The sequence below is a fragment of the Marmota monax genome, unplaced genomic scaffold (assembly GCF_021218885.2).
Source record: "Marmota monax isolate L192 unplaced genomic scaffold, Marmota_monax_Labrador192_F-V1.1 WCK01_AAM20220418_F8-fsc00038, whole genome shotgun sequence".
NCBI classification, from domain to species: Eukaryota; Metazoa; Chordata; class Mammalia; order Rodentia; family Sciuridae; genus Marmota; species Marmota monax.
In genome coordinates this window covers 14,210,520-14,222,251 of record NW_026692498.1, presented here as the reverse complement: position 1 = coordinate 14,222,251, position 11,732 = coordinate 14,210,520, and the positions used below count along the sequence as shown (strand labels likewise).

Sequence of the window (11,732 nt, the reverse complement as noted above, 5' to 3'; positions counted from 1 at the left end):
TAGGAAGAGAGAGCTGAGCCACATCTTATCCACTCCCATGTCACCAAATCAGTGGCAAAATAGAAATGATTGCATTGCCTCTTTGGATTTTTTTGGAATCTGATGAGCTGCTAATAAAGATTTAACCTGTGGCTGTGGTGTAACTGAAATATCCTTTGTGTTGGTGTGAAATTCCTGATGTTGAATCCACACTCTAGCTTAAATAATTAACTTATTTTTCTATATACCATATCCTTCATTTGTAAAATGGGATCATTTTAACAATGGCTACTAAGAATATGGTGGTAAGGATTCAGTATCATGATGAATAAGGAGATGCTCTTCAACTATAATGCTCTGTACAAAAACATTTACTTATCTCACTTTCGTATCTTTCAAAATCAGGGCTGCTCTAGGTCAATTTACCAGGGGATTTGCAAGATGCTATGTCTTCCTCAGTCCAAAAAACAAGTTTGCAGGACTCAGCAGGGAAAGTTGTTGACCTGGAGCTTCCTCTGTAGGGCATCTTTTACCTCCTTGTTGCGGAGGCTATAGATGAAGGGATTGAGCATTGGGATGATTATGGTGTAAAAGACAGATACAATTTGGCCATTGGGATCACTTGTGGACCCATGGGGTTGAACATAGGTGAAAAATCACAGTGCCATAGAAAATGGAAATGGCCAGGAAGTGGGAGGCACATGTGGAGAGGGCCTTCTTCCGCCCAGCTGCTGAGCGCATCCTCCCAGTGGCCACCCAGACCAAGGTGTAGGAGGTAAGGACGACGGTGGCAGGCAGAAGAGTAACCAGTGAAGAGATGATATAGAGGACCATTTCTGGTATGGCTGTGTTGGCACAAACTAGGTGGAGAAGTGGTGGGATGTCACAGAAGTAGTGTGGTACTTGGTTGGGCCCACAGAAAGGTAAAGCAAAGACATTCCCAGTCTGGATAGTGGAATTGACTCCACCAAATGCATAGGAAGCAGCCACCAACTGGAGACACGTCCCCTTGGTCATGAGAGAACCATAATGGAGGGGTTGGCAGATGGCCATGAAGCGGTCACAGGCCATGGAGGCTAGTAGGAAGCTCTCAGTTGTTGCATGCATTACAAAGAATCCCATTTGGACCACACATCCCTCAAAAGAAATGGACTTGTCAGATGCCAGAAAGTTGACCAAGAGCTTGGGCGTGACTATAGAAGAGTAACAAATGTCAATAAAAGAAAGGACACTGAGGAAGAAATACATGGGACTATGGAGACGGCAATCAGTGACGGTAAGTGCTATCATTCCCAGGTTTCCCACAAGTGTCATGACATAGATGAGCAGGAAGACAACAAAGAGAAGCTCCTGGAGGTCTGGGTAATTGGAGAATCCCAGCAGGATGAACTTGGTAACAGGGGTGTAGTTGCGGCTGGCAAGGGCTAGTTCTCTAGGTGTCATCTGCAGAGGTGACAGTTGATAAGTTATTTCTTGAGTATGCCCACCACTGTGCAAGGTGAAATGGGCAGGAACACTCAGCAAGTATGAGGCTCCCTTCCCAGAGGCTAAGGGAAGCATCATAGTGTACTGGAAAGCACAGGCTGGGAAGCCACCTAAACATGCTTCTTAGTTAGCCTTGAGGCACTGACTGGTCCTGTGTCCTTGTAGAAACTGTATGTGAGCCTCAGTTTCTTCATTTGTGAAACGAAGAAAATATGCCTACTCTCAGGATTTCTGTGTGAACTAAATGAAAAGCGGAATGAGTAATATCTAAAGGTGAGGGACACAGTGTGTGGCATCCTCCCTAATCTCTTGTGCCTCTGAATATACAATATGTTCATAGCTCCATCTGACACCTAAACCATTCTGTTTTTATTTCAAATTGGAGATGTAATTCACACAGCAAATAACTCACCATCTTCAAGAACACAGTGCAGTGGTTGCTAGTGTGTTGACTGGGTCATGCAACCATCCTTGCTTTATCATTCCTGAACATTTTTATACACAAAAAAGAAAGTGCTCAGAGGCACTTAACTACTGAGCCATATCTCCAGCCCTTATATTTTTAAATTTGAGACAGGGTCTCACTAAGTTTCTGAGGGGCTTGCTAAATTTCTGTGCAGGCTTTGTACTTGTAATCCTCCTGCCTAAGTCTCCTGAGCTGCTGGGATTACAGGTGTGCACACCATGCCTGACAATATATACCTTTTGTGTTTGTTTCTTTTTCTTTACCTTAATGTTTTCAAGGTTGTTCCATGTTGTAGCATGTATTGAATTCATTCTGACATGTTTGAATGTTTTGCATTTAAATATTCCTCAGGACATTCCCTCCTCTACACCATAATCATCTTGTCTTTAGCAAATCTGCTGAGTTGACACTGTCAGTGTCCTAAGAGAGTTTCAGCTTGGAAATGGTCTTTTAGTGCTTGCTTGATTGCCATCCAAGATGTTAATTCGTGAAAGGAGTGGAAATGCCCAGAGGTCTTTCCTTCCTGCATATACTCTCCACTCTTTTCTGTTCACCTAAACCTTCCTCTTGGATGGTCTGGGATACTTCCTTAAATTAGTCCTAGGAGAATATCTCCATCCATGTTATGCAGAGAGGATGAGGAGGAAGCGTGGTGTTACCATGCAGAAGAATATGGAAACACAGTCTCACCTTTTCCTACTTGTTTACCAGGTACAGGGTACGACAGAAAGAGCACTGGGCTGACAGGATAGAGCTGCTTTCTAGCTCCTGATGTTCCTCATTTCCTCTGCTACCTGGGACAATTTTCATCTCTCTGGGCTTCTTATTTCTCATTAGTTAAATCAAGGTTTGGAATGAAAAGTCTTTGAAGTCACTCCTGGTCCCTGCACTCCAGCAGTGAGTTTATCTTCCCTGAGCTTCCTGTCTGACTATGGATCTTTGTGTCGGTGTGTTCCAGGAACACACAAAGAATCCATATGAACTTGCCTAGGAAAAAAAGATGCTGTATACCTGATAATTATGGAGAATTTATGAGGTTCTGTCCGGCTGTAACTAGGATCTAACTACCTTGACCATTCATAGCAATAATCTCTGGCAAAAATTTTGTAATGAAATTGTAAGTTCTGAGGAATCTTGTTAACATAAATTAATATATGAGAATAGAGGAGTTCTGTTGAGGCAATGCAGTTCAATTAACTGAATTCCTTAGTTATGCCAAGAGTCACATATGATGTGTCATCAAAAATTATTTTTAGTATTTTAACATCTATTACTTAGGAAAGATTCCCCTTCCATTTTGTTGAAAGATTTTGATATTTCCACACTTAAAATTACTCAAATCACAAGAATTTTATAGGCAGATATTAAACTCATTTACTTTTCAATACTGACATTTCCAATTATATCTTTGTGTGGTATCCTAAAACGTTTTTTGTATGCTAGTGAAATACCTTCTAGTAGTATTGAGGATGGGTCAGAAGCATGCATTTATTTTCAAAAGTGAGAGAGGGACAATTGTGAGGGGATGGGGGAGATGAGAACTGAGTTCTGCATTTCCCTCACAGATGCATTCCCAAGAAAACAGTTTTAGGAAAGGGTTAATACGGACACTGAGGATCTGGAACATGGTAAAAAGAAAGAATAAGCAGAAATACACTGGGCGCCTGGGTGGAGAAGCTGGAGTTCAAGGGCAGAAGCTGGTTTTGCTAGGTTAAACTAGTGGAATCATGTGATAGGACTCAACCCCAGCCTTCAGAATTGTATATTCTGACCTTTACAACAAACAGACAGTTGGCCGTGAAGGGTGTGGAATATTTTAGTGAATCTCCCACTGTCACGTACTCACAGACTCAACTCTGGAAGAAAGGGAGGTAGCTAGGGTAGAAGGGGGTTTCCCGATCAGGAGACTGAGGCAGGAGGATTGCAAGTTCAAAACTTATTAAAATCGTTTTGCCTCTGTGCCCTTTAAAGGGTCTTCAGTTACCCCCAGGGTTACACAACCCCTGTTTGTAGACTGTGGCCTTAGAACTAGTCAGCTCCTGAAACTTCCAGAACCCCCCTTTCTACCCTTGCTGCCTCTCTTTCCTCCCAGAGTTGGGTTTGTGATTATGTGACAGAGGGAGAATCACTAAAACACTCCACACCCTTCATGGACCAACTATCTATTTGTTATAAAGGTCAGAATATGCAACCCTGAAGGCTGGGGTTGGTTCCTATCCCATGATTCCATCTTGTGGTTTAACCTAGGACAGCCAGCTTCCGGCCCTCAACGCCAGCTTCTCCACCCAGGGGCCTGATGTATTTCTGCTTACTCTTTCTTTTCTCACCTTCTTGAGGGCTTCCTTTTATCCAAGTCCAAATGTCTGTGAGTCTCTGATCTACAAATGAATATTATTTGTTTCATGTTGCTGTGATAGGACCACCCATAATCAGTCCCATAATCACACTCATTACACACATTACAAAGTCATACACAGCGTCATTTTTAGATTAAGCTCCTAGATCCTCTTCACCAGAAAATGAGGGATTTTTGTCCTCTTTCTTAACCCCCCTCTCCCACTGTTTTCACATGGTCCAGGACTGTCCTCTACTGCTCCCATCCCAACCCCCAGATGGTCATTTGATTCTTTGAGAGGTATCCTATGAATAAATTTCAGTTTGTGGTGGCCTTGGCCAATAACCTTAAACTGAGGCTTTAAATTCCAAAGTATCTCCAGGGAAGTTCTTCCACAATCCCGTAACATCATCTTTAGCCCTTCTAGTCAGACTCTCCTACTCACCTGGTTTGTGTGCTGTTGTAATCTGGCAGTTGATTTCTGATCATGAGGATGTCCTTAGAATTGTTCAACAGGGTTTTGTCACTGTGGATTCCCCCCCACACCCCACAGTTCTGCTTTCCCATCACATTATAACTTCAGAAGGCAGAGATGGTTTTCAAATCTATATCAAGCAATCAGCAAGCATTTGAACAACTAATGTTATTCAAAAATATTTACAAGATTGCCACTTGTTTAAAAATATTTTTGTTGTTCAAAGTACTGAAACAACTACTTTCCAAACTAGCATAAGACTTGGCTGTGGGCATTTAACATCTTTAATATTTTGTGGAGAGAAAAACTTGCTGCCACAAAACAGAGTGGAGTTGGGTGGTGCCTACTCTGCAGTTGGAATCCCTTGAGAGAAGGGTGATGGAGACTTGGAGTAGTCCTGGTAGACTTCAGGCTGAGAAAGCATGGGGCTGGAGCTTGGGGAATGAGGGAGGTCTGGTGATGCGGAGGAGATGGGGAGCTGCAAGGACTTGGCAGTGAGAATTAATCTCAGTCAACATTTACTGAGCAAAAGGTTCATTGGAGAGTCAGGAACTTGGTAGGGTTACTCAATCTCTCTGAGCCTTGGTTCACTTAGTTTTTGTCAGGACTGAAGGAATTAATGCTTGTCAATGTACTTAGCACAACTTCTGGAAGCAGGGTAGGCACTTGACATGCATGAATTTCCATATACTTGATCTACATTAACTTCCATTCCCCCACAAGTTGAGACTATGGACATATAAAGAGTGGGCTACTGGAAGAAATTGCTCAGGAGCTCTGAATGCCCTGGGATCTCAGGAAAGGCCTGGAGACTGACAGAACAGTGGAGGGAGTGGGGTGTGGATTGTAGGAGAGGGGAAGGCACCCTCAGTTTCCTGAATTAGCTCTAGTGGAACTTAGAATTTCCAAAAGGCAAATTACCAACCTTGGTAGATGGCGTTCCCCAGGCTGATATACCTGCAGGGGGCTCCAGATACTCTCAGCCTAGCCACGAGGGACAGCTCTAAGACGCACTTTCACTCCAACCTGTGTCTTTCAGGTTCTCTTACCTGTAGAAACAGTCTCATCAGACCTGTTGATGAGACATAATGCTTGGGGACAGTGTGGCACTCAGGACTGAAGCCCTGGATGCATCATGGTCAGCTCCATCCTCTCTGGGTCATGAGTAGCTTTGGAGGCTTAGAATTTGGGGATGTCCTTGAAATACACCCACCTCTCTATCTGCTGCTGGGGTTCTGGAGGGTTCAGCTTCAGGAAAGAAGAGATTGTTCCCTGTAGATTTTATGCACTTGTTTTGGTCTTGAGGCAGAGAGGCAGGTGAGTACCTCCTGGGGTTCTTGGGGTTTGTGGTGTCCTGTGAAAGTGGAAGGGGCTGAGCAGGAACAGGATGCAGCCTTCCTCCTCCTCCCAGATTCTGAAGTGTGGATGAAGAAAACTTGTTTTGCTCCTTAGGAGTCCATAGGAAACTGGGGAATTGTTTACTTATTCAGCCAAGTGACTCAAGAACCTTTACTGCTGGACATTGTGGGCCTGCTGTGGCCCTAATACTGAGCAGACAGGTTGGAGACTCTGTGGTCAGTGTGTTGTTTTGGGCAAGAGTTTAAACCAACTGCATGTCGTTAAGGATCTTGTCATAATCTTTTGTTGCCATTGTCAAAGACTGTGTCCCAGCAGTGGTGAAGCACTCCAGGGGAGCTGGGGACACTCCAGGGCAGGGATTCTGAGGCTGGACCCTCCTAGGACCTCTCCTGGCTTTGGGCACTAGGGAATCATTTGAGGAGGCACTGGGGGCCTTATTAATGTAAAGAGTAGTTTACTTATATTAGCAATTTAAAAAAATGATATTTTCAAAAATGAAGCTAACTTTAAGCACAGGAAATGCCAATGGGCATGAGGAGGGGCCAAGGGGTTTGCTACCAGGAGTGCGGACACATGCTGATCATCTCCTAGTTGTTGCTTGGGACAAGTTCCTCCTTATCCATTTGTCAGCTGACAGGGCTCCTGTGAGACTGTCATGCTGGGCTCAGCTGAGACTCCTGCAGCCAAAGTCCTGTGAATCATGGTTATCAGAGCTGAGGGGCTCTCAGAGGAGGGGAACAGTACAGCAGTCCCCTGAGTCAGGACTGCATGGTCCAAGGGGAAGACCAAAAGCATGCTCAGAGCACCTGAAAAGCAGAGACATCAACATTAAAAAACAAAACAAAACTATATTTGAACCTTAAAAGAAAAAAGCACCAGGAAATTATAGGACATTGGGAATTGCTTTCAAATAATCTGTCTGGGAACAGTGATAAGATAAAGCCAGAAGGCTTGGCATTAGGTCCATGTGAGTTAATTTATCAGATCGACTGCTTGTATATATATTTTAAACTTTTTTTTTTGGTAGTGCTGGGAATTGAATCTAGGGCCTTGTGCATGGGAGGCAAGCACTCTACAAAGTGAGCTGTATCCCCAGCCCCTACTTTTTTTTTTTTTTTTTTGTGGTGGTGGTGCTAAATTGGAACACAGAGCCCTGTACATTCTTGGTAATCATTCTACTACTAAGCTACACCCCCAGCCCTATTCTTGAAACTTTTAATAATATTTTTTTAAAAAAACTTTTTATTTTATTTATTTATATGAGTTGCTGAGAATCAAACCAAGTGTCTCACGCATGCTAGGCAAGTGTTCTACTACTGAGCTACAACCCAGCCCCCTTTAATAACATCTTTAAAAAACAGTGCAATATGCCAAGTATACTGGTGCATCCCTGAAACCCCAGGGACTCAGAAGGCTGAGGCAGGGGAATCACAAGTTTGAGGCCAGCCTCAGTAACCTAGCAAGAACCCCCCCCCCAAAAAAAAAAGTGGAGAGTGCCGGAGATGTAGCTCAATGGTAATGTTCTACTGGGTTCAATCCCCAGTACTGGAAGAAAACAAACAAACAAATTTAAACATCACAGAGAAAGCATTGCAATTCCTTATTTTTATATTTTTCAGCTTGGTATTGGGTTAAAGAAAATTCATAAGCAGGGTGGTATATGCCATAATTTCTCAGGGCTTCTCTTACAGGAAATAAAGATGATGTTGAAGGAGAAGTGGTTTCCCCAGGGTCAGGCAGCTAATTAGTTTTAGACCCAAGACTTTAACCCCTGTCTTTTGGATCCTTATCTACGAGAATCTTTTCACAAGTCCTTCATCCTCTCAAATGGTGCTGGGTGAATAATTTGGGATAAAGGAAGGCACAGAACTTTCTATCTTGCCCTAACAAGAGGCTTTAGTACTTTAAAGCTTCACTTTGTTGGAAATTTAAAAAAATTAAAAACAGAGATTAATAAAATAAACACCCACCTATCTAGCCCTGTGATTTAATAAATGAGAATAATTTTGTGATATGTATTTTAGACATATACTTTTAAATCAGAGAAATTACTGATTCTAGGTTATTGAAATCCCCATGTATTCTATCCCCACCATGCTTTCCCTAGAGGCAGCTGTTATTATACATTTTGGCTTGTATCCATCAGTCTGTGAAAGCACAATTTATAGAACGATTAAAACTGTGATTCTTATATAAATAAGGAACACCTATCAAAGCTCTTATTTAACTTATTAATAGGTCGAACAGTAAGATGTTCAGTCTGGTTTAAAAAGCATTCGAGAGCCAGATGCAGTGGTGCATGCTTATGATCCCAGTTACTCAGGAGGCTGAGGCAGGAGGATCCCAAGTTCAAGGGCAGCTTCAGCAACTTAGTAAGACCCTGCCTCAAAATAAAAAATAAAAAGGACTGTGGATGTAGCTCAGTGGTATAGTATTTTCTTAGCATGTGTAAGGCCCTGGGTCCAATCCCCAGTACTGCAAGAGGAGAAAAAAAAGGTGTTGAGATGCTGGGATACTCCTGGGAAAGTTAATAAAGAAAAGTTAGAGTAAGATTGCTCGAGTGGTTGGTGGTTCTCTTCCTATATGACAATAAACTATGTGTTTTGGGCTGTCTTTTCTCTAAGTCAGAAATGATTTGTGTCTCTACTGGACAATTATCTACAAGTTAGTATGTAGCTTCATTAAGTCTGAGACTTAGTAACAGTGAGTGAAAAGAGACATATCCCCTAAGTAATCTTTGCGTAAGACTATTACACAATGCCACTATGTGACATTGAGAAGACATGCCACTCACCTTTTCCCACCATTTCCAAGTTTGGGATGTTTCTTCTTAGCAAGTCTGTATTTCTTTAACAAATTTACAACTATAGATGGAAATTCACAACCAATAACTCTACAGAACATTTCTTTGTGCCAAACACCATGCTAAGGTTTTAACACATATGAAGTTCATTTAGGTCCTCATTTTACAAATGAGAAAAATGAGAAACAGAGAAGTAAATTTCTAAAGTTATACAGCTAGGATGAGGCACATCTATGATTCTAGCTCACACTGTACATGTTATGTTGCAATTTGCTGTTTTGCCTTCAGTGTTATATTTGGGAAAACACTTCAGGATGCTAATATAGTTTGTTCATTTTAATTGCAATTTTACTGTATCGGCTTCTACTGCACATTATATGCAAAAGTTAATTTGTTTCTCTCTTGGCAAACATATGTCATTTCCAGAGTGTCTTTTTTTTAATTTAAAAAAAAATTTGACAAGTGAGATTATATCTTTTTATCATGTACAAACTGATATTTTGAAGTATACATGCACTATGGAATGATTCAATCTAGCTAATTAGCAAATGCATTACCTCGCATAGTTAACATTTTTGTGGTGAGATCATTGTGTTTTCTGAGTACGTACACTCATAACCATGTCATCATGCTGTACAGAACACCTCTTGATCTTATTTCTCCTGTTGAACTGTAAAATTCTATATCCTTTGACAATCATGAATTCATCACTCCCTTCTCCATAGCCACACCATACTCTGGTTGACATAATTTTATTCTCTATTTCTATGAGATCATCCTTTTAAATTTATTTATTTATTTATTTATTTGGTAGTGGGGATTGGACCCAGGGATACTTTACCACTGAGCCACATCTTCAGGCTTTTCTATTTTTTATTTTGAGACAGGGCCTCGCTAAATTACTGTGGCTTTTCTTGAGCTTGCAATCCTCCTGCGTCAGCCTCCCAAGTCACTGGGATCACAAACATGTACCGCCATGCCTGGAAAGATCAACCTTTTTTAGATTTCACGTGTGAGTGAGATCATGACATATTTGTTTTTCTGTGCCCACCCCATTTCGTTTAACAGAATTCCTATAGTTTCATTTCAGTTCTTGCAAAGAACAAGATATCATTCTTTTTTGTGTGTATGTGTGGCTGGGTAGTATTCCATTAGGTACATATACCACATTTTCTTCATCCATTCATCTTTTTATGGATACTTAGTTTGATTCCATATCTTGGCTATTGTGAACAGTTCTGCAATAGACATGGGAGTGCAGACATTTCTTCAACGTATGGATTTCATTTCCTCTGAATACATATATACCCAGTAGGGAAATTGCTGGTCATGTGGTAGTTCTATTTTTAATATTTCAAGATATCTTCATACAGTTTTCCATAATGACCTACTAACTCACATGTCCACCAACAGTGTGTAAGTTATTCCTTTTCTCTACATTCTTGCCAACCCTTGTTGTCTTTTGTCTTTTATTTTTATGTTTTCATCTTCTTGATAATAGCTACTCTTTCATAGGAGTGAGGTGCTAGCTCATTGTGGTTTTTTTTTTTTTTTTTTTTTTTTTTTTTTTTAAAGAGAGAGAGAGAGAGATAGAGGTAGAGAGAGAGAGAATTTTTTTTTTTAATATTTATTTTTTAGTATTTGGCGGACACAACATCTTTGTTTGTATGTGGTGCTGAGGATCGAACCCGGGCCGCACGCATGCCAGGCGAGCGCGCTACCGCTTGAGCCACATCCCAGCCCCCTCATTGTGGTTTTGACTTACATTTTCCTGAAGATTTTTTTTATAATTTATTTTGAAATAGAGTCTCACTAAGTTGCTGAGGCTGGCTTTGAATTCATGATCCTCCTGCCTCAGCCTCCTGAGTTCCTGGGATAACAGGCATATACCACTGCGCCAGGGTCCGTTGTGTATTCTTGGCACCTTTGTCAAAAATTTATGGGTTGTAAATATGTGTATTTATTTCTTGGCTCTTGATACTGTTTCATTGTTCTATGTGTCTGTTTTTATGCTGGTACCATGCTAGTTTGGTTACTCTAAGTTTGTAGTATATTTTGAAGTCTGGTAGTGTGATACCTCTACCTCCACCTCCCCACCAAGATTTTGGCTACTCAGTCTCTTGAGGTTCTATGCAAATTTCAGGATTTCCCCCCATTTATGTCATTTTTATTCTGATGGGGATTATATGAATCCATAGAACACCTTGGGAAAATGTTTCATTATTACTTTATGCTAAGTGAAATGAATCATAAATAGAAGGGTAAGTATTGTATGGTCCCACTTACACAAGATAACTTAGAATAGGCAAATTCTTTAAAAAATTTTTTTAATTCTAATTAGTTATGCATGATAGTAGAATGTATTTTGACAAATAATACATATATGGAGTATAACTTCTCATTCTTCTGGTTGTAGATGATATAGAATTACATTGGTTGAATAATCATATATGCACACAGGATGGTAATGTTAGATTTATTCTGCTATATTTCTTATTCCCCTTCCCTTGATTCCCCTTTGTCTAATCCGAAGTACTTCCATTCTTCCCTAATCTCATCCCCTTATTGTGAATTAGCATCTGCATATCAGAGAAAACATTTGGACTTTGATTTTTTGGAATTGGTTTATTTCACATAGCATGATAGAATAGGCAAATTCTTAGATACACAAACTAGAATAGCGATTACCAGGGGGAAATGGAGAATTAGGGTTTAATGGGTATAGAATTTCTGTTTAGGATGATGAAAAAGTTCTGAAAAGAAATAGTGTTGGTGGCTTTGGAAAGCAGTATGGAGATACCTTAGAAAGCTTGGAATGGAACCACCGTTT

At 40.9% G+C, this 11,732-nt stretch overlaps 1 protein-coding gene across 1 annotated transcript; it reads right to left on the bottom strand.

Moving 5' to 3' along the window:
• Positions 1 to 461: 461 nt before the first annotated feature.
• Positions 462 to 1,422, bottom strand: LOC124092748 (olfactory receptor 1052-like). Its single transcript, XM_046444553.1, is given in 2 exon segments — positions 462 to 632; positions 634 to 1,422. Coding segments are annotated over 2 exon segments (960 nt in total).
• Between the last annotated feature and the right edge of the window lie 10,310 nt (positions 1,423 to 11,732).